Source organism: Bombus pascuorum, chromosome 12 (genome assembly GCF_905332965.1).
Source record: "Bombus pascuorum chromosome 12, iyBomPasc1.1, whole genome shotgun sequence".
NCBI classification, from domain to species: domain Eukaryota; kingdom Metazoa; phylum Arthropoda; class Insecta; order Hymenoptera; family Apidae; genus Bombus; species Bombus pascuorum.
In genome coordinates, this window is record NC_083499.1 from 11,800,372 (window position 1) to 11,823,481 (window position 23,110).

At 31.5% G+C, this 23,110-nt stretch overlaps 5 protein-coding genes across 7 annotated transcripts; 3 read left to right on the forward strand and 2 right to left on the reverse strand.

The window, feature by feature from the left end:
- Positions 1 to 386: 386 nt before the first annotated feature.
- LOC132912976 (hydroxymethylglutaryl-CoA synthase 1) lies at positions 387 to 2,656 on the forward strand. The gene has a single exon (XM_060970845.1). It carries the CDS (start codon positions 949 to 951, stop codon positions 2,308 to 2,310), a length of 1,362 nt encoding a protein of 453 aa, XP_060826828.1. The 5' UTR covers positions 387 to 948; the 3' UTR covers positions 2,311 to 2,656.
- Positions 2,657 to 3,351: 695 nt separating this feature from the next.
- Positions 3,352 to 5,453, reverse strand: LOC132912994 (ras-related protein Rab-43). The gene is made up of 5 exons (XM_060970876.1): positions 5,040 to 5,453; positions 4,539 to 4,623; positions 4,363 to 4,461; positions 4,133 to 4,290; positions 3,352 to 3,991 (listed from the first exon to the last, which is right to left on the reverse strand). The coding sequence occupies exons 1-5, from the start codon at positions 5,247 to 5,249 to the stop codon at positions 3,884 to 3,886; spliced, it is 660 nt and encodes a 219-aa protein (XP_060826859.1). The 5' UTR covers positions 5,250 to 5,453; the 3' UTR covers positions 3,352 to 3,883.
- A 139-nt stretch (positions 5,454 to 5,592) lies between these two features.
- Positions 5,593 to 7,357, reverse strand: LOC132912992 (complement component 1 Q subcomponent-binding protein, mitochondrial). The gene is made up of 5 exons (XM_060970874.1): positions 7,028 to 7,357; positions 6,649 to 6,799; positions 6,337 to 6,539; positions 6,155 to 6,243; positions 5,593 to 5,891 (listed from the first exon to the last, which is right to left on the reverse strand). Exons 1-5 carry the CDS (start codon positions 7,236 to 7,238, stop codon positions 5,742 to 5,744), a joined length of 804 nt encoding a protein of 267 aa, XP_060826857.1. The 5' UTR covers positions 7,239 to 7,357; the 3' UTR covers positions 5,593 to 5,741.
- A 421-nt stretch (positions 7,358 to 7,778) lies between these two features.
- On the forward strand, positions 7,779 to 11,412 carry LOC132912969 (replication protein A 70 kDa DNA-binding subunit). Of its 2 annotated transcripts, XM_060970834.1 has the most exons (13): positions 7,779 to 8,056; positions 8,126 to 8,173; positions 8,251 to 8,447; positions 8,521 to 8,669; positions 8,741 to 8,831; positions 8,900 to 9,062; positions 9,124 to 9,328; positions 9,420 to 9,532; positions 9,604 to 9,770; positions 9,859 to 10,090; positions 10,168 to 10,251; positions 10,326 to 10,520; positions 10,606 to 11,412. In XM_060970834.1, the coding sequence occupies exons 1-13, from the start codon at positions 8,027 to 8,029 to the stop codon at positions 10,717 to 10,719; spliced, it is 1,788 nt and encodes a 595-aa protein (XP_060826817.1). In that variant the 5' UTR covers positions 7,779 to 8,026; the 3' UTR covers positions 10,720 to 11,412. The 2 variants fall into 2 exon arrangements, with proteins under 2 accessions (XP_060826817.1, XP_060826818.1); XM_060970835.1 differs by lacking the exons at positions 7,779 to 8,056; positions 8,251 to 8,447 and having other exon boundaries at positions 8,140 to 8,173.
- A 591-nt stretch (positions 11,413 to 12,003) lies between these two features.
- LOC132912975 (uncharacterized) lies at positions 12,004 to 22,703 on the forward strand. 2 transcript variants are annotated; one of them, XM_060970844.1, is made up of 8 exons: positions 12,004 to 12,157; positions 17,511 to 17,647; positions 17,746 to 17,870; positions 18,027 to 18,166; positions 19,092 to 19,303; positions 19,491 to 19,725; positions 21,379 to 21,626; positions 21,782 to 22,703. In XM_060970844.1, exons 1-8 carry the CDS (start codon positions 12,148 to 12,150, stop codon positions 22,010 to 22,012), a joined length of 1,338 nt encoding a protein of 445 aa, XP_060826827.1. In that variant the 5' UTR covers positions 12,004 to 12,147; the 3' UTR covers positions 22,013 to 22,703. The 2 variants fall into 2 exon arrangements, with proteins under 2 accessions (XP_060826827.1, XP_060826826.1); XM_060970843.1 differs by lacking the exon at positions 12,004 to 12,157 and adding an exon at positions 16,003 to 16,132.
- The last annotated feature ends 407 nt before the right edge of the window (positions 22,704 to 23,110 follow it).

The window sequence follows — 23,110 nt, forward strand, 5'->3', positions numbered from 1 at the left end:
TAAATCGACCCATCTATCGATCAGATCTATTCCTTTCCGGTATCCTATATTCTATCTGACATACGTACAAATACAATGTATATACACAAAAGGTATCATTAAAATCGAAATAATACAGGATGGATATAATATTTAAAAATTTGTGTAAATTTTCGTCGCGGATTTTCTTTCACATCATCGTGAAATGTAAAAAATAATGCTCGAGACATATGTGAAAGAGAATAAATTATCTTGCAATATGTAAGGACACATACAATATAAATAAATCAAACGTAATATATTCGTAAATAAATCTAAATAAATGAATTTTTTATCCCCTCTATGTGAGAAAAAGGAATGTGACTGGTTGAATAAGCGGCGGCAGCAACTCGATGAGCATCATTTAAGTGAGAGACGTTAGTTTGTAAATTTGGGTTTCTCTGGTAAGACCGATTAGCATGTCAAACCTATAAGTGGAAAAAAAAGGTCAAACGAATTTCAAAGCGCATTGTAAGAAGTTATTCGGTGACCGTAATTTTCACCTGTCGAGTTTCACTTCTAACCTGAATTCGTCAGTGGGTCTGTGTCTAGCAGTAAGTAATATAGCAGTGTCTGTCCTCAAAGCACATATTCTCTTCGTTGCAAGTTGTCAACTCAAAACTGCGAATGAAATTTTCAAAATTACTATCTGCTGAATTCTTATCGTTTCAAGACTATCATTGGAATTAAGTGTCAAGAAAACATTCCATAAAGGTAGCGATATTTGGAGAACGAGTTTAATGCATATTCTACGGTCAGCCGGCATCACGTGTATTTTCGAGTACGAGAATAATATACGTTTCCTGTATATTATCATGAGCATAGGACTTTAAGGATTACTTCAGAAAAATTATATGTACAGAAAGATTTATATAAACTACAAAGTATATTACAACATCTGACAAAATCGATCGATTAAAGTCAAATATCATGTGGCCAAAAGACGTTGGTATCAAAGCGATAGAAATATACTTTCCTGCTCAATATGTTGAGCAAACAGAGTTGGAACAATTCGATGGTGTATCTGCTGGGAAATACACTATTGGCTTAGGTCAGTGTAGGATGGGTTTCTGCAATGACCGTGAAGACATTAACTCTTTGTGCTTAACAGTTGTGCACCGATTAATGGATAGGTATGAAATAAAACCGCAAGATATTGGACGATTAGAAGTTGGAACTGAAACCATATTGGACAAGAGCAAATCGGTTAAATCTATTCTTATGCAGTTGTTTGAACCGTATGATTGTACGGACATTGAAGGAGCTGATACGACCAATGCCTGCTATGGAGGTACAGCTGCTCTTTTAAATGCCGTATCTTGGGTAGAAAGCAGTGCCTGGGATGGCAGACTGGCCTTAGTCGTTGCGGGTGATAATGCCGTATATTCTTCTGGAAGTGCTAGACCAACTGGAGGTGCTGGAGCTGTGGCAATGTTAATTGGTCCAAATGCACCTTTAATAATTGATCGTGGAGTAAGATCGTCATGCATGAAACATGCGTATGATTTTTACAAGCCAAATTTAAAGTCTGAATATCCTATTGTAGATGGAAAATTATCGGTTCAATGTTATCTTAATGCATTAGATACTTGTTATCAGACTTATTGTAAAAAGATGAGGAACAAGCACAATCGCAATGTGACTCTAGATAGCTTTAATGCATTTTTATTTCATTCTCCATATTGTAAATTAGTACAAAAGTCATTTGCCAGACTAGCTTTTATTGATTTCTTGAACATATCTAAGGAGGAAATATCTAAAAAACATTCAGAATTAGCACAATTCCATGATGTTAAATTAGAAGACACTTATTTTAATAGAGATATTGAGAAATCATTTATGAATTTGAGTAAACCAAATTTTCAGCAGAAAACACAGCCTTCTTTAATGATAGCAAATCAAGTAGGAAATATGTATACTCCGTCTGTATACACTGGATTGGCTTCCTTGTTAATTAGTAAACCTATAAAAGAATTAGCAGGCTCTAAGGTGGGAGTATTTTCATATGGTTCAGGACTTTGTTCTACTATGTATTCATTAACAATAACAAACGAATGTGACGAAAAATCAAATTTAATGAAAATTATCTCTTCACTTTCTTACATTAAAGAAGAACTCGATGCTCGTCAGAAGGTTTCCCCAGAAGCTTATACAAAGGAATTAGAATGGCGTGAACAGAATTGTCATACTGTACCATTTACCCCTCACAGTACCACTCAAAATATGTTTCCTGGAGCCTATTATCTTGTACAAGTGGATGAGAAACATAGAAGGACTTACAATAGAGTGTGAAGTTTTTGTTATTCCTTAAATAAGCTATTTGGGGTTTTTGTATCAATTATTGAATCAAAATCATGGTGGTGTATGATTATGTATATAATTTAAAAAATGAATTAGTTAATAACTGGGATAAAGTATTTTTATCAAACAAAAATGTTTTTAATGTGATTTTCATATGCTATGAAATGTACAGTTTTGATTTTTAAATCTATTTATAAATATAAAAAATTTGTTAATACAAATTATATAATAGATATATCAATTACTTTCACAAAAATACCTCTGGTTATACATATATTTATTTATCATGTACAGTTTTTGATATATCTACTGTATATGTTCTATATTCTTTTTAGTTTGCAAGAAAGCTACAATCATTGTGCTTTATTGTATTAGAAATATTAATATGAAAATATAAAAAAAACATGTACTTTTTAATTCATGTAAAAAGCCTTTAAAGAAATATTCCCTTTTAGTGCATTTTTGTTTAATATTAATTTGTTAAGTATGTGAATATTTATAGAAATAATAAAGAATTAAACTTTGTTAAAAAAGTGCCTTAATAATATATTGTTCCTTTAACCTTTCAATGTTCACATTTTTTTGTATGCACATATAGGATTGATTATGCCTATAAAGGATAAGAGTGTCAATGGGTTAATCATGAAGTTGTTCCTACATTAGGAGTATATATCCATATGTATATAAAGTATAATATACCAAAAGTGAAATGGTTTGTATGTAAAAAGATAATTCAACAATTTTATTGTTTATTTCCTGCATATGTAAGTCAACTGGTATGTTAATTACAACAAAATTTTCAAATTTTGATACATTTTGTTAAAAAAGTGAACACTTGTAGTTTATGCATCGTAATTTACAAGCAAATATTTATCTTGTAATACCTATATATATATATATATATATATATATATATATATATATATATATATATAAATAATGTTATATATATATATAACTAACATTATTTAATATATTGTTTAACTAATATCTTCTTAAATATTTTTATCTTAATTATATGATAGATAAATATGAAGTACATCATATACATTTTATTTCAATAATTTCGATATTACAATAACATTAAAAAAATAGTACAATAGCAAATTTTTTCTCTAAAAAAATATATTAATATAATATTTGTTCTTTTTGAGATTCGTTTCATTAAAAATAAATACGTGCATTAACTTTTGCTATATTTATAAATAGTTGAAGTATATCAGTATCGCTGAATATTATGAAATCTAAGCATTTGTATTTACAAATGTATACGTTTAAAATACTCAATCTTAAGTCTCTAGTGAAATAGCAGATAAAGAGAGAATAGTAATTTTTCAAATTAATACAAAATCCATAGTGAGTTCCTGTTCCATAATCAAATGGTCACAAAATACTGGCTTTGTAGCACAATTATTACTATTCTGTCATTATTAACAATATAATTAATTTCTTTTAATATCACATTATTTGGATAGTTATAAAAATATTGTACATTGTTTTTCCATTTTATATACAAATTTAAACATAGTAAAGATATGTATATCATTTGTTTATAAACCACTACCTAAAATATTTTGTATGGACAACCTGAACAAGAAGACAATTTTCTACTTGCACCAAGTCTAACAACTTCATCTTCATTAGCATTTATTTGGCGATTTTCATGTCTTCTCTGGAAAGAAGTAAACATATGCATTTCTTTAAGGTTATATGATATATGATTATGAAAACAGTATGTGTTTACTTATATTTTATATTTTTATATCTTTTTTTATTATATATTTTACATTTTATATGAAAGCCAAATGCTTACTTTAAGTTCTGCTGCCAGGTAGAAAAATACAGAATCTATATTGGTATTCTCTTTGGCTGATGTTTCTACCACTTGTAACACTTCGGGAAGATATTGACAAAGAGCTTCTGCCTCTCCTTTCTCAACTTCTCGTAGACTTTCTAAATCACATTTGTTACCTATAAGTTGTTTATTTGTTAATATATAATATTCAAAGCATAATTAAAACAAAATATATAAACAAATCTCACCAACTAAAATTAATAACACATGTGATGAAGTATACCTTCGTACTTCTTCTACCCAATGTTGTAAGCTTAAGAATGTAGATCTCTTTGTAATATCATAAACTGAAAGTTATTTAAGCCATTATAAATATTTCTATAGTTAAGTGAACAAAAAGATAGAAATAATATCTCTCACATACCTACAATAACACCATTAGCAGATCTATAGTAACTTTGAGTTATTGTACGAAATCTTTCTTGGCCAGCTGTATCCCATATTTGCAACTAATAATAATAAAATATCTTTAAACACATTAAATGATTTGTATATCATTATATATTAAGTGATATATATATATATTATATAAAAAAATTATATTACTAATTTGGAAAACATAATGTAACAATATTTGTTATGTATTATGATATATCTGTTCTATTTTATATAATTAAAGAAAAAGATATTATCAATATCAGTTTGTACAAAATAATTCAAGCTGAAGTGAAAGTTCGCTTTTAACAAAAAATTATCTATTCGATCTCACATTCCCATGTTAAATTATATTTACTTAAATAATTTTATATTAAAGGAGCTATTGAACTCTCTTCTTTAAAATTTATATATAAATTACTTGTAGGTTATAAATGTCAAAAAAATTGGAGAAATATAGCGATATTGATCATAGATCAAATAAACGTACCTTAACTTTCTTGTCATCGATTAGTACAGTCTTCATGGAAAAGTCTACACCAATTGTGTTTCCATGCCTCTCGATAAATGTACCAGATCGAAATCTTTGAACAACACATGTTTTTCCTGTCCCACAATCGCCAATGAGCACAATCTTGAACAAGTAATCAAAATTTTCATCGTTCGTGGCCATCAAATTGTCCGGATCGCGGTTCGACATTTCTTTCCTATCGTCGAAGTAATTTATCAAATCGACGACACTCTTTATAATCCGCACATCCAGACCTACCGACTACTTACGCCATTGTTTCACTCAACTCGTAACTCCACCACTTTATAAATGTTCTTATAATTAGTGCAGTTGGTACGCGTAAGATATTCATTGAAACCGGATTCAAACATTAGATTTCTTTTCTTTTTCAATCTAACCTGTTATGCTCCTTTTATTTTATAATTACAAATTCATCAATTTTTTTATAAAAATAAATTGTTTTTGATGAAATTTAAGGTACAATGTATTTATTTTATTTAAAAATTAGTAGCATTGAGATAATAAAATGATATAGATGGTACATGTCACTTTTATTATCAGAAGACATTTTACTTCAATAAGACGAACATAGGTATTATATATATTTATTATAAACGTATTTTCACATAAACATACACTATATCTAATTAATTATAAATATAGTAGAAATTAAAATAACTATTACTGTCCTGATGTGAATTTTGAAAGACCTTCTAATAAACTAACATACGCGGTATGTTCGTAACTCGTACTGAGCTCAACCAATTTCTCCGCAAACTCGTTTGAGATGCCTTTCTCTTCGAGATAATTCATCAGTAAGTCATATAGATACTGAAAAATAAATATTATATATATTTCTATAAGCATATATAAAAAGAAACATGAAATTAATTAGATAAGAATTTGTAGCAAATCATTGTCACATTCTCAAGTATTAATTTTATCAATAATAAAATTATTTTATGTGTGAATGTTTCACTTTTCCAAAGGTCAATTATCAAATTGGTTACTAGATACTCCAATTTGTACTCAACGCTTTGGTTTATTTTTTATAGATACATATAAGCTCACTATAAAATATATGTATTACTTACCCCATCAATAATTTCACCAGCTACGGCATACACATTGACAGAATGTTTTCCTGTATATAAAGTAATTTCATCTATGCCAAAGATGTCATCTGAAATTAAATGGATGCATGAAAAACACATTCATCTAATCGTACAATAGTACATACATATATTACTATACGTTAGAATTCAATGTTACTTACTATAACTTTCATTGGCACCTGATGCACCAGGTTCATTGTTAAAGGAACAGGTGAATCCAAGAGTTTGATTGTCTCTAATTATATCAACTGTGAAGGATGGTTTACTTTTCATATCACCAATGTCTGGATTATCAGTAGTTAATTCAACATCAGGTTCAGTATCAGAGTCAACAGTATGATTTATGTTAAATGAGATTCTAATTCTGTAAAAGATAATTTGTAGTAAAAGAAGAAATGTATTTTCTGCTGAAAATAGTTTATCATATTTTGTAATAATATAGCATTATTGACCTATGTTAAAAGTTCTCTTACATTTCATTATCTTGCTTCTTTTCCAAATTAACATCTGCTCCATCAAGCGAGACTTTAAATCCATCTAATTCAGTGGGAATAGTTTTTAATTTTTGTGCCTTCTTTTCTGCTATGATTTCTTCAGCTAAAAATTGTACAAGCTCCTTCTCAGCTATAAAAAAGAGAAGGAAATAATTATGATAAAGCGATAAAACAATTACTTAATGAAAATATTTCAGTCCTAAAATAAATAAAGTATATAAAACTTATATTATTGGTAACATACATATATCATAATATAAATGTATAGATGTTTAAAAATGCAATTACTGAAATTCACAACATATATGATTGATTTATATGACGATGAAATGATGAAATAAATTACGATATAATGTACCTTTCGTATGAGAATGTCTGCAATAATCGAAATTACAAGAAACACTTGGATGCTTAAATAGTTTTGTCGAAGCGATAGGTATGATTTGGATTCGTCGAGAATCATTCCACAGTGTTCTTAATTGATTACTTGCGATTCCTGTAGTCAAAGTTGGCGGAAACAAATTTCTAATTACCGGCGAACGTAGTATATTCCTTATTATTCCGTTCATTTTAATGTGCAGATCTAACGTTGGCTTTGTTCGAATTGGATAGGTATACGCACAAAATGGTTTTCTGATAAACCGAACACGAGGTAAGATAAATGGCACCGTTATGAATCAATAAACTATATAGTCTACCGTCCCCTTGCAATTTCCAGAACAAACATCTGTATGGTGATTTCTAGTAATTTTCTGTTCGAAGTGAAGATTGGAATTAACACATGTGATGTCGCCCAAAAGTAGATTCTCATCATGTTATTAATTCCTATAGTCACGACAGCGCGCGCTATCTAAATATTCGAATAGCTTACTCAACTTAGCTTTTAACTTCATAATAATAAAGATAACCTTACTCGAAATAAACTTTAATTACGCTAGCGAAATACTCGACTAGATTAGATGATCACTGGAGTAAGGAAAAATCCATAAACAGGAATGCAATTGGAAACAACAAAAGGAGATAATTGCAACGTTGTGTGCTCGTTCGTTTTTTCCGCCAAGAAACATCAAGAGCTTTTCGACGAACAGTATAGCCTTTGACCACCGCAGGGTCTTATTTTGAGTGTCGATTTTGCTGCTGAATAATCTTTCTGTTCATCTCTAGTATAAGCTCTATGTTACTATCTTGCATTGATATATATTCTTAGTTGATACCGTAAAAAAATAGTAGGAAACGTACAGGAAATACCTCAGTAGAAATACCGCCATAAAGAATATCAAATGCAATACGTTGTGTGATGTACAGATATCATTAGCTTTATTCGACGTTTTATAAGTTAGTATCACTGTTTTAAAAGATGTATTCACTTACGGAAGGAGCATTGGATGTAAGTTTAAACATAGTATTTGTATTTTATGATACAATTGTGATGCAATTGATTTTATCTGATTTTTAGAAAATTATGAACGGGATCGAGGTCGATAGGCCGATATTGCAAATATTGGTAAATAAACTATGTCCTTCGCCGAATTTGTTTTTAGACTGAAGTATCTCATTTTCGAATACGATAATTGTTTATAGGGTCACAAGAAATTATCTAGTTCAAATAGTGGAGAACGTTACAGGCTTCTCGTATCTGATGGAAAACGAATAAATTCATTTACGATGCTTGCCACGCAATTAAATTCAATGATAACCGATAATGTATTAACAGAATTTTCCATTTGCCAAATAAATAGATATGCTATAAGCGTGGTAAATAATGCTGGCAAACAAAAGTACGCAATAATTATTTAATAAAGAATAACAAAATTTTATTAACAATTCAACATTGAATTCCTTTTATTTTAGACGAGTAATGGTGATATTAAGTGCTGATTTAAAAGTTGCGGGTGATGAAGTTGGACATAAAATTGGTAATCCAACAAATGCTGACGCTGATGGTGAATCTAAACCAGCACAAAGTGTACAGTCTGCGCAAACTGCTTCACAACAGCAAAGTAATACACACTAACGATGAATTAGTACAAATCATATCAGTAACATGTTATTTTAATATTTTATTATTCAGGTAGCCTGGTGTCAAAGTATAGTGGTCAACAGTCTTCTACCAGTGATATATCCACAATCCCAATCGTTGCATTGAGTCCATATCAAAACAGGTGTGTTTAATTTTTCATTCTTTTTAAATGTCATAGTTTTTTAATGCGCTAAATAATCTTTTACATAGGTGGGTAATAAAGGCACGAGTTGTCAATAAATCTACCATTAGAACATGGAGTAATTCACGCGGTGAAGGAAAATTGTTTTCCATGGATCTTGTAGATGAAAGTGGAGAGATTAGATGCACTGCATTTAGAGATCAGTGTGATAAATTCTATGATATGATCGAGGTAATTATTGTGCTGTCGTACGTATTTTATAATGTTGCATCATAATATACATTTTTTGTAGATTGGGAAGGTTTATTACATTTCCAGAGCAACTTTAAAAACAGCAAATAAGCAATTTAATAATTTAAAAAACGATTATGAAATGACTCTAACTGGTGATTCAGAAATAATTCCATGCCATGACATTGGAGATAAAATTCCAACTCTTCAGTTTGATTTCATACCAATAAACAATATAGAGCAAAAGGAGAAAAATGATATAATAGGTAAATATTGAATTGAAATGTATGCTATTTATATATTATATCATAACACTTTAATGTATTATCTACTAATCGTAACACTTATTTGTTGCAGATGTTTTGGCTATTGTAAAATCTCGTGGTGATTTGCAGATGTTAGTATCACGAACCACTGGTAAAGACATGAAAAAAAGGGATATTAATCTCATTGATGAAAGTAATACTATGGTAAAAATTTTACCTGACTAAATTCAATGAATAGAAAAGTTTTCATAATATTACATAAACTGAGATTTTAGGTAACACTTACACTATGGGGAACACAAGCTGAAGAATTTTCAGGAAATGATAATCCAGTTTTAGCCATTAAAGGAGCTCGTGTTGGCGAATTTAATGGTGGAAAGAATTTGTCCACTCTCAGCGGAACTGCTGTACAGGTTGATCCAGATATTCCAGAAGCACATAGGTGTCAAAATCATTAATAGATCTCTGAAACTATTATTGTAATTGCAAAAAATCTTGGTTTTGGAGTAATACTTTTTATTTTAATATAGATTACGAGGTTGGTTTAACACAACTGGATGTCATGAAGAAGCGAAGCCACTTTCAAGAGCATTTGGAAGTGCAGCTCAAATGTCTCAGGCATTGATCACAATTGGCGAAGCAAACAGTCAAATAGATAAAAAGAGCGGTCCGGAAATATTTACGGTGAAGGCGACCATTAATCTTTTACGCACTGAAAATATTTTATATAAGTCGTGCCCTAGTGAAAATTGCAAAAAAAAGGTAATTAGTATTTTGTATTTATAAGTAGATAAGTAGATATAATAAAACACCATCAATTAAGAGATTGTATTTTGTAGGTGATAGATCAAGCAAATGGCATGTACAGGTGCGAAAAATGTAACAAAGAATTCCCTAACTTCAAATATCGTTTACTTGGAAGCGTAAGTGCAAAATAAATTTTGTTTTCATCTATTTAGACGCAAGTCAGATTTATTAATATTTAATATATTTGCAGCTAAGCTTGGCTGACTGGACAGATAATATGTGGGTCACAGCATTTAATGACGAAACAGAGAAAATTTTAGGTATTACAGCTCAGGAACTTGGAGAATTAAAAGAAAATGATAACGATGCTTACCTCGAAAAACTTGGCGATGTAACATTTAAAAGTTTCATATTTAAGATAAGAACGAAAATGGAAACATTCGGTGTAAGTTGACTCAATGTAATGATTCTAATATTTGATTCTAAGATTCTAATATTTGTAATTATTTATCGAGCCGAATTATTTACAGGATGAAAACAGGTTAAGATCAACATGTATTGATGTATCCCCAATCGATTGTAAAGCCTACAGCGAAGACTTAATAACCAAACTCAAAGAATTAACTGGTATTGATAGTATTTAAAGTTATTCCATTCCTGATAATATTTTCTAAAGTTGCGTGCGTATGAGCTCTTTTTGTTTGAAAAAATATCAGTATTTTATATTGTTAATTAATCGAATAATAATTTTTTGATATTTCATTACATATTTGTGTGTGTATATGTAAAAATGTAATTACCATAAATTACTCCATTATTTTTCTACATAAATAGCTATAAATTTTAAGATATTAAGAATTTAGTAAATATTAAACCTATCACATACATATTTATCATAACATGGCCGTACTGTTCATTAAACTAAGGATATATTAGGCTTTGCTAAATAATTACGGTGTATAAAAACGTGAAATCGTGTTCCGAATAAACTTATATGTAGATAATGTTGCACGTATTCGGCATGATTCGTTAGAATTATTATGTAGCAGCGTATTATTGTTTAACAAAGTCATCGAAGCTATGAGTATATGAAATTACATGTATGCATTTTTTTGTAAAGTTACGCATGAATGAAACCAGTTTAGTTAGCATTATCGTACAAACGTAATTGCATTTAGTCGACATTATCAGTCGTATCATCGTTGTGAAAACAAAGTGTTATATGCCAGTCTTCGTTGATACTACTAGGTAGTAGGACTAAGAGTACTTACAATAATGACAACATTACCCTAAACGTGTTTATATTGATATTATGAATGAATAAACTATATCATGTATGAATGTGTATATATATATACATATATACATACATACATACATACATACATATATACATACATACATACATATATATATATATATATATAAAAGGTGATGATTCAACTTAATATTCTTATCGTACAATAAGGATTAATTTGTTAATGCCATTTGTATTGCCAAAAAATGTAAGTCACTTACAATCAACTGTATCTGTTAATACATATAATGATCAAAAAGTAATTAGAGTTTATGAATCATGCTACTTGAATTATTCACCATCTGTCGAATTGCCCACATAATTGCATAACTATAGTAAACAGCATGATTATTTTAACTATTGCATTGATACTTAACAAATTTGGGAATTATGTTTGAATTCAAAGATTCAAAGATTTAACTTTGCTTTAAATCTTTTGCTCTATTTATAGATGACAAATACGCATTTTCACGTATTATAAAAATATTTTAGGCGCATCTGCAGTTTTAAATAAATTTTTTGACCAGTTTACATTCGAAAATGAACATGTGTCGGTAGTTTATGACTCATCTTATTTGTTTGATTACCGCTTGCAAATTACTGCCGTTAAGACCTTGCGCCTGTAGTATGTGTACTGGGCATGCGCGAGTGGCTTACGTTCGTAAAGCGCCAAAACGACGCATTTCGTCGCAGTACGAATTCAACCTTCGCGAAGAGCAGGTGATTGTTACGTAGTACAGTGATTTTTGATTTTGTCTGTATTTGGAAGAACACTATGGCTATTTGTAAGCACTTGCATTTTTATATCAACAAATTATATGGCTAAGTCAATATTAACGTCTTTTTTCTATTTTTTTATTACTTTTCCTAATTTATCTCCATTTGTAGTTACATTTTGCCTATTTGATATTAGAAACCTCTTTTTGCATAAATAATTAAACATGATAAATCGGTTAACTTCTATATTTTAGAAATACAATTTTTTATTCATATTTACTTATTTAAACTATAATTTTTTTCCTTGTAAAAAAGATAAGAAATATAGGAAAAAATAAAAAATACAAATACTATCTTCTACTTGTACAAATACACATGGATATGAAGATACCTTGAATAAGTAATTTTCTGAGATAATTATTATCAACACATACAAATTAGAAATGTACTGTATTCATGTAATTCGAAATACGTTATATTTAGTTAGGCATTATAATTTTTACCAAAAATCGTTTACAAAAATATTATATTTTTCATGTTTCGCATCATGATCGTTCGATGGAAGTATTCTGAAATATTTTTTGAAACTGCATATCTTTTAAGTAAATACGTGTTAATTACTGTCGAGAAAATAATTTTTTACAAAGCATCAACTTTTTTCAATCCTACCTTTCATTTCTACATAATGCATTGTAGTATAACATGTAACAACACATTTAATAAGAGCCATTACTTGTAACAATTGTGGTACTTGACGCAATTATAACGTTATATAGATATCATTATTATACATATTGTCATAATAAACATTGTAAGATAATATGTATTTTGAAAGAAGGTGTGAAATATCACCGAAAATCTTTCGCATGACTTTGAAAGGATCACGTCTATTTTTATCGTGGTAGTCTAATATCGAATTCGTTTCTAATGTATCATAACACTTCTCAGAAACACGCAATGCTATGATTAATTTAATTGCAAATATCATCCCTCTAATATAATGCCTATAATAATTCCACAGTATCTTCAATAATCATGTCTAATTTTGTACCAAGGAATCTAAAGAAACGATAGGAAAATGGTAAATAGATGCGAACAATATTTTCACTTCGTTGAAAGGAATCATCGAATGTTCGAGAATATCTATCGAAGTAGTAGATATTGAGGGTCTATAGGATGATCTATATAGGTAGGATCTATAGGAAATGGCGAAGAATAGAATTATGTTTACAGGAGAATGTCTTATTACGTAATTTATTTTCTAGTGTCTAGTTAAATTAGTATATTTAGCGTACACTGTGCTGCCGGTTTGACAAACCGGCCGGCCGGCCGGCTTTTTTAGCTATGTACAATGCGATTTCACGAATCTATACAACTTCGTGCTAGTTCCATTAAAGTCCAAATATGTCCTCGCTTAACCTAAATCTTGTAGGTCTGGTGAAAGTTTGAACATCTTATCAATATGAGTTTTATAATAATAGAATAATGTTAATAGAAATGTAGAATAGCAGAATAATTAGGCAAATTTGTATTTTTACCAACACTACATACAAAAGTGGAATCTTAGCAGAGATTTATTTTGTGGTAAATATGTATATGTTATAATGTGTACATATGTAAGTGTATTTTGGATAATTGATATATTTTTGCATATTATGTAATATTTTACGTGATCTGTGTATTTTTACAACTTTAAATATGTATCTTGTAAATGCATAAACAGTCGTAGTTCAAAAATAACGTCTAATCAGATTTCTTGTTTTCTGAAGAAACTTTTTTACGGTTGAGAAATCATAACAGTACTGTTTCATATGTGACACAGCCTTAATTTTCATAATTCCGGTATCACGTCATCTCTGCAGGATTTCTTGTGCAACCAACCATAAGTTCCAGATCGTTTCGTAACGTATAATTCTACTGTTCTCGCTTATTTTCTCAAGTTTTCTGGAATCTCTGTAGAAACCTTCATTTTTTTGAATTCGGAAATCGCCATATTTGTTTCGATATATTACCATGTATTTGCTGTACCTTGTATTTAAATGTAATATTATTATACTTTTTTTTAATACACTTTCTTTATTCAAGGAAAGAAAAGAAAAAATATAAAAGGAATATGCTATAGAAAACTTTTATGTACATATATACCTATTATATTCGTTATAAATATGTATGAAACAACTTGAAATTTCACTTTCTATATAACGAGTTCTACAACAAGTTCTATATAAAGATGAATTATAGAAATTTTTATCTGTTTTTAAATTTAATTGGTACATGCGAATACTTTTTCCGTTAGGAAGCGCGGTCCAGCTTGCTAGCAAAAGGAAGAGAGTTGCTATGCGAGGTCAATGACAGTAAAACACGAATGAACACTATGAAGTTTACTGGACACATGATCGTCAAACTATTGGCAACCATGCATTTACGCTAGAAATGATAGAACATGATATAACGGATCCAGTGAAGTTAGCAAAATTAGATGTAAAAAGTCATATTCGCTACATTATACATTAAAATAGGTTCTAGAGTCATGTTAATGAAAGCATTAGAATAATACGGTAATAAACGTCAAAACGGTGGAACCAACCAACGATCATCATTGCACAATTGAAATTGACTCAATGGCTCTAATTTTCTCATTATTATGTTAATTGCCAACGTAAAGCGTAATACTTCTTTTATAAAACATCTGGTACTTCAATCAATTTTACCCACAAAACGAATATCCGAGAACTAATCGAAAATAATGTAAAAATAAATAAATGAAAAAAGTTCAAGAAACTTTTTGTACAGTAAAAGCACATATAGGTTATTCCATACAAGCAAACATTTATTCTAACAAGTATATGATATTTTTCTTATTTTAATCTCTTTCTTTTTATGTCTGTTATTAATAGCAACTGTAGATAAACGATATTTATGAAAATAGGGATAGTTAGAAAATATTATCAAGGGTATGAGATGTCACAATATCCCTAGATTTCTAATCCGAATATGGAGGTGACTCTTTGACTGATTACTCTTGACGTAAAAGTTCAACACATTGATCACTTTGAATCATCGAAGTACCGCTATACGAAGTATGTATGTAATTGGCATTAAAATACTAATGACATCATCACAATGGCGTTCTAGGCCTCGCGTAATGGAACTTTCTATTATTCATGGTCGCCTTATCGTTTAATCTATTTTATTACTACTTTACGTTAAGAAAATGTTAATGAAGAGATTAGCACTCGTACAGAAAATCTTGAAGCAAGTCTAAAAAGTTATTACATAATTTTAGGCTCAAAACATAGTAATGTATGAGATAAAAATTGTTGCTGTGAAAGATGGAACGTGGGTGATTGATTCATGATGTACAAAAATCGATGTGATTCAAATTGTTGACGATGACACAATGATGTCAGCAACGAACGTGGCCTCCGTGACACAAGCCGCTATTTATAAGCATTGCGTTCGTCCAGCAAATTCTTGTTGTCGCGTGTTACAGAACATTTCGATAGTAGTAGTAGGTGTAACAACGGTCATTTCGTACGTGGATCATCGTCTTGATAGTCGATATAGTTCATTTTACTTAACGGAAATGCTATAACGTAATTTTAGTATACCTGCAGCGTAGCAACATAGTGTCACGTGGCATATTACTCGATATTTAAATAAAAATTCAACATTTAAAATTCGAATCGAAGATAATAGAAGATCTATGCAATTTTTTAATTAATCGAAGTTTGTTTGCGATGGTGTTCAATTAGGAAAGAATTTACTTGCGCTTTAGGGTTAGCAATTTTCTAGCGAAATTAATATCAATTGTTTATCGATAAATAGCATGAAATAGATTACGAAGAATTTCGAATGCAAGAATTTAATACGAAATAAACAATTTAGTGTGATAATTTGTCAGTGTCGGTAGACTGATAAATGTAGAATGTGCATGTTTTCCGGGCACACGTTTTGGCGAAACCTTTTGATAGAGACAATCGTGTTAGCGTTAATTTTCACAGACTTTGGAATTCAGTTGATGTCGTTAATTAAATTTCCAGGTAAATTTCCAACCTAATTAGTAAAAAACAATAATTTTCAATAATTATCAAGCATGAAAAATTCCGAAAACCAACAAATATTAAGATCAATTTTTTATTTATCTTTTACAAAGTCTAGAAAAAATTTAAAGAAGCATGTGTCGAATGTTGGCAGAGGTAATCAGCGTTAATAATTCAACAAAGTCAGAGCACATGTTTTATCGTGCAAGGTGTTTCTCTGAAGCGTATAGAGGAGAAACCAGGTGCAGTCCTTCGAGCAGAAGAACGACTGTACAAGACTATAATTTAAAAGCAAACTGAATGTAACTGTTTCCGGCCAATGTATCTCATTATGGAAATACGTGTTTATAGTGTAAATTCTCCAAATGTAGGTGCATACGTACAAGATGAAAAATAACATTGATGACATTAAGCTGATTTGACGCGTCAGGAACAAATTGAATTTATGGTCGTGCGACAGAATCGTTTGCAGCTGGTTCGAAAAATAAAAAGATTAAACGATTTTACGATCGCTCCTTAAACGTTAGACGACTGGAATCGTTCCATTTCCACAAAAAAAAAAAAAAAAAAAAAAAAAAAAAAAAAAAAAAAAAAACCGTTTCATTAACGATGACTTGAATAGTATTAGACTGAACTTGGAGATCAAAAGCTGGAAATTAGGTTTTTTTTATTGACACAGACTTCTATTATATTACACATCATGAACTATATAGAGTTGCATCGAATGTAGTAAAATAATCGATACTGTTGATAAAACGAATCATTAATCTCTGTCAGTTAATATTCTTGGTATTATATGCTCATTAAATCCAAATGATCGTGCTTGGAATAAGAAAAGCTACCACCAACTTTTCCTATAGAGAATGTTGGGTAATCGTGATTGTAATCGTAAATAATCGATCGCTAGAGGTGATTTATAGTCGCGAAACGTACGACGAGGCGATCTAGAGGCGAAATTCTCGCGAGCACACGATATATTGATCGATGCAAGTCCTGCATTGTCCTACTTTTGTACATCAGCCCGCTGCGTCTGTGTAAATAGATGTTATTGTAGATACTGTGTAGGATGTCTTGGCGTCCAGACGTCTGGGCGTCTGAATTTCTTCAGCCAAAGAAGATTTTAAATCCTTTGTCAGTTTTTTTAACTCAACTGATTTTTAAAAACATTGGACCTAGTTTCAGCTCGATTAAATTTTTATCAAAGTCATTATTAATGTTATCCTTGATTACTATTAGATATTATTAAGAAATTATAAAATATTATTATTATTATTATTAATAAATACGATGGAAACTGGAAAAATGTATATAAATATAATTACATTACATATTATAATGTATAATAAATGTCTAAGAATTTCTTTCTCTTTTCTTTTAGCTCTTTCTACTGAGGATAAATTGGAATACAATTTCTATCCTATCGCGAGCGGGCAACTTCAGTTCCGGATAAAAGCACCAAACGATGCCCATATCGCACTTACAACGGGTCCCCACGAGGGTGAGCCTATGTATGAGGTAAAAATTATTGAAAAATAAACTTGTTTAATTATTATTATAAAATTTATCAAATAAACAAACGAGAGTCGAATGTATCGTACGTGTTAAAATCGCAGGTTTTCATTGGTGGTTGGAGCAACAGCAAGTCTGTAATTCGTAAGAATAGGACGAAACCCGATGTTGCCGAGGCAGATACACCTGGTATCCTGAGTGCTGATGAAACGCGTGGATTCTGGATCAGGTGGATAGTGTTAAAATAATTTAAGTTATTAACCACAAGATGTGAGAATATCTTTTTGTTTCTCCTTATTGTTTTTAGAAACCTTAGATAAATATGTGTTTCATACATCTTGTGTATTCGTAATAATACAATATTCTTTCTTACATAATCTTCCAGATGGGGCGATGGTGTTATCTCAGTAGGTAAAGAAGGCGAACCAAGCGCATTCCTCACGTATGCCGATCCAGAACCGTTCGGGATCGGTTACTTCGGCGTATGCACCGGTTGGGGTGCATCCGGTGAATGGTTAATCGAAGGTAAAATTATTTTCTCTTCTCATCGTATTCCATGTTCTTAAACTCCTTTTTTTTTTTCGCTTATAAATTAGGTAGATTTATCGTAGCTAATGTCTACAAATAGGTTTTATAGAGTCGTAACAATATTATTTTAGCGTTCTAGAAGCAATTCGCTTTGTAAATCCGTGTTCCGTTTGGGAAAATATTTACAAAATATTGCAATTTTTATCAAATCACATGTAAGGGTGCCTAAATTTTAATTCTCAATTTATTAATACGATTTTCTTGCTGGTATTTTATGGAATTTCGGACGGACTCTACTAATGCATCGTCGCCCATACAGCCATATGTGTAGGTGGTGAAAATCGTTGTACGTAAAGTATACGAAACCTCGAGAAACAATATTTGTTCCCTTTTAGGCTTTTAGATCTGTTGCTCGAGTATGTTTTATCCTAGCACGTTTACCGCTTTACTTCGAATGGTGTCGAATTTCGTATCAACACTCTTTTACATTTGTATTGCTTTATATTTTTCGAATATTCCCATTGTATATTAAAATATGTGTTTGTAATTGGACACCGTTTGATTGGAAGGACACATGCACGTGAAAAGAATCATAGATCACATGTAGTTGAGTCACGCTTGTATTGTGCTGCAGTGTGATCAAAAGCACTCATATTTCCAAGCTTATAATTGAAACGGTTGATAACCCTATCAGCTGAATATGCTATATGGTAAAATCGTCATAGCGATATAGAAAGTGGAAAATATGTAAGTACATACATATATCCAACATATTCTATTGCCACGTGTATGTTAAAAGTTTATATAAGAATAAGACCATCGATCAAGTGTTTAAATTTGGGGGAACAATGAACGCGAATGAGAAGGAAAAATATTCATTTCCAAATCCTGATTGGAGATTAAACGTTTTATTTCCTATAAGGACATGGCCCCTTGTCAACACGGAATGAGTTAGTCTACACGTTTCATAATGTAAGGAGCGGCTCGGTCCTCATCGAAGTGAGGGCTAAGAGCAACGCGCACATCGCCCTGACCAACAAAAAAGGCGACTCGAGCCCGATGTACGAAATCATGCTCGGGGGTTGGGAAAACACAGCGTCCATCATCAGATACGATCGCAAACAACCCGACAAGGTTCGAAATTTACGAAACTCGAAATCATTTATTGATTACGACGTTCTTTTAATTTTTCATCAAACGAAATAGTTATTTAGTAATCTTTAACGTTTTATCAACTCTTTTTTTTTTTTATTTTAATACAAAATAAAAGGAAGATCGAGAGTTCGGGTTTCGTTTTAAAACGTTGATTTTGCACCGACAGGTGCGCGTGAATACGCCAAATCTGCTGAACGAGAACGAAACGAAGAAGTTCGCGATTTGTTGGCTCGATGGTCGTATCATGGTCAGGGCTGGTGATGTTAACGGTCCTGTGATCATGGAATGGCAAGATCCTAAGCCGATTGGCGTGAGCTACGTGGGTGTGCGTACCGGTTGGGGAGCAACCGGCAAATGGAAACTTCGAACCGCGCAGTATCCATCCCATCCACCCCACAAAAGTAAATTTGCCTGTTAAATATCCATTTCTTTTCTCTTTTTGTTTTTGTTTCTTTGCTTCGATTCGTCCTTGGTGATAGAAATTATCGACCGACGAATCGTTTGTGGGTGTTGAGGCTTGGTTTCTCATTATCTTGAAGATTATAATAAAAAGTAGGATATTTTTTATAGTTAATAGACATGAATATTCAGTAAAATATGTAATTTATACGAATCCTACTTTTTTTATTTGTAGATGTACCTATACGAGTATTATGATAATGGGAGTTCGAGGATAAGGGTATCGGTGCCACTAATCGCTTCTCGTAACTATCAGTGCAATCTTATTTTTCACGACGCACGCTATATTTTCTGCTTCCTTTCTTTTCAACGGATCCCATCTTGGGTGCAAATGCTAAAATTAACGCTTTACCGATCCCAGCTTATTTACTATAAACAACGAACAGAATTTTACAGAATTACTATAACTACTATCCCTGTACTGTTCTAAATTCTACCTTCAAAATAAATAACCTTTTATTATTGTATAGTTATATGGTAGAAAAGAGCATCGTATGTTAATCGTACCTTATACTTCGTTCACGATTGCCTGCAGATTAATGTTCTCGGTTGAAAATGTTTAGTTCAGTTAGCACGCCAATTGTCGTGTCCGGTCGTAATTGAAGTAATGACAGTAACACGTTTACTGTACGTCACACGCCTACTTTGTAAAACTTTTCGTTGCAAGTTGTATCGAACATCTTAAACGTTAGATATTCTGTTAATTTTTACACGTATCTATGTACATATCTATAGGAATTCTAAGATTTTCAATATACAGTAAATGTGTTAAGCACCTACACCCACAAGGAGACATAATTGTAATTTTTTAACAAATAATAGTATTTGAATTTCGAGGAATAGAATAGATGTAAGAAATGTAACTGCCTTGATTCAATATGTTCATGGTGATTTATATGTACATGCACATGCTCATGCGTATTTGCACGGAATACAAGCCATATTATTACACGAGACCCTAATAGCCGCATGTACAACAAAGTATGCCGAGGTCATCGTATCCTCATTTTCTGCAGATTAGTGCAGACGCATCATTCTTTAAATGCCTTTCCCTCCTGATCGATCCCCATTCTTTCCGTCGTAACTTAAATCCAATAGTTGCTTACGATGCGATTCATCCCATGATCGATTTATTTATTATGTTAAATAATTCTGCCGAAAACATCGTGAAAGCTCATTCCGGAGAGAACTCATAATATGTTTTCGCATTATCATTTGGTATGCGTTCATCGTTCTTCACACGTGTCATTACCGTAAACGTTATTAACGTCATAAATCATAATTTTCCTCGAATTTCGTGCATTGTTTTTTAATTGTACGAAGCATGAGATGTTGGATCTAATCAGAGATGAGAATTTTTATAATGTGCTTTTCTAATACCATTGTTTACTTTTTGCTCAAGTGCTATCCAACATAAAGACATAATAGATGCCTGTATATATGTATTTAACACACATGATAAAGAAGAAGAGGAAAAATCTGATGCCACTTGAGTAATGGTTGGAAAGCGCTACCTTAATCTTATACAAAAAATAACAAAGGAAATAAGTTCTGACCATCTGCGGCTAATGTGTTTCCATGGCATCTGCTTCTAGACGTGAATCCATCGGCCCCACCTCCACCATCGGGCGTCATGGATATAGGAGAATTCTGTTGGTGTGAGGCAACTGGCGGAATAATTCCTCCAGGTGCAGTCGAAGGGGGAAAAGATATAAGTGGTGAATCCTTGTATGTAGGCAGAGCCTATCACGAGGGTGCTCTTCTACCTGGCAAAGTGAAGCCAGGAGACTCTGTGTGTTATGTGGCTTGGGGTGGTGAAGAACATGGAAAGACTGATTATCAGGTAGGATAGAAGCAAATATTGGTTTCGTTTATTTTGTATCATTGACAGCCGTACTCAAAGGGTTAACTCGCATAAAAAAATAATCTAATAAATGAGATAAAAATATTAAATTAGTATCAAAAAATAACTATAACTTAATAACTATTCTCTCTTAGGTACTCTGTGGTTGCAACCCAATGTGGGTCCCAACAACCGGAAACAACATTCCTCACAACGCAATTCCATCTGGTGAATCAGAAGACGGAGAGCCACTCTATGCTGGCCGCGTACAGCACGAAGGCGCTATGACAATCGGCAAAGTACAACCTTCGCACAGCGTGTGCTACATAGCGTTTGGTGGTGCTGAGATTGCGTTCCCAGAATATGAGATCATGGTTAAACCTTAGATTAGAATTAGCTGCACCAACGTCGATGAATTTGTCAATGCATCCTAACCTCTTACAATGATTTTATGTTTGAACGCGATCGAAATACCAGAAATAGGCTATATCGAGGATCCAACAAAAATATTGTATTTTATGTATGTATAATTATCCTGCTTAGTGGTTGTTCGCGTATATGAAGACATATGAAAATATCTGTAGCCTAATAATCGAATCTCAATTGTTATTGATATCTAAATAAGAGGGAAAGAAGCAACATATTATGTATTATAAGATTAATGAGAATCTCCTATGTGTGCAAACTAGTCTAATTACAAATGGGCGGGTCGTGACTCATGTTCATCGATCAGTTGGTGTACAACGGACGTATATTTCTACACAGAACGTAATTACAATGTCAATAACGTAGAAATCGTCGATCAAAAACTGGCAGTGTATATGTATAGTTCAGCTACATATATATATGCGTTAATAACTGGCTACATAGTAGTATCGATAATTCCTGTTTATGCAGTTTAAGGTACAACTTGCATATCGCTTGATTGCCTATTTCGTATCAGAGTATTATGAAAAACATTTTGTTTATAACCACATAGTGGTTTAATTTAATGCACAATATTTCTTGCTTTTCTACAATCGTTGATTTTGAAGTCTATATTGTTACAAAACAATAAATAATATTTCCGAAAAGAGACACGATGTATTATTTTTAGCCTCTTTGTTTAGAATTGTAAGTTGTGAGATTCGGTAGTACCGCATAAACTAAGTGGAATCATGCTTCGCTAATTTTCCCTGTCGGTTACTGGAAAAAGCTTTGTAGATGGAGCAAAATTAAGTCTGACAGAAGTTAAGATCAAAAAGGTGAAGACAGTGAAATCTATCTTAAGATATTTGTAACTGACAACCTGTTAATTATAATATGAGACTTTTATAGTTGCAGTCAACAGTGTAGCTCAATGAGAGGAAATAAGAAAGACCTAAGTAAAAAGAAAATTCTACATGGGCTCATAGAATAAGCTTTTTGCTTATCTGCTTGCTCATTTGTGCCAGACACTTCATTTTTGTCCTATCAAATAGTATGTGCCTAAAATAAATAAATAT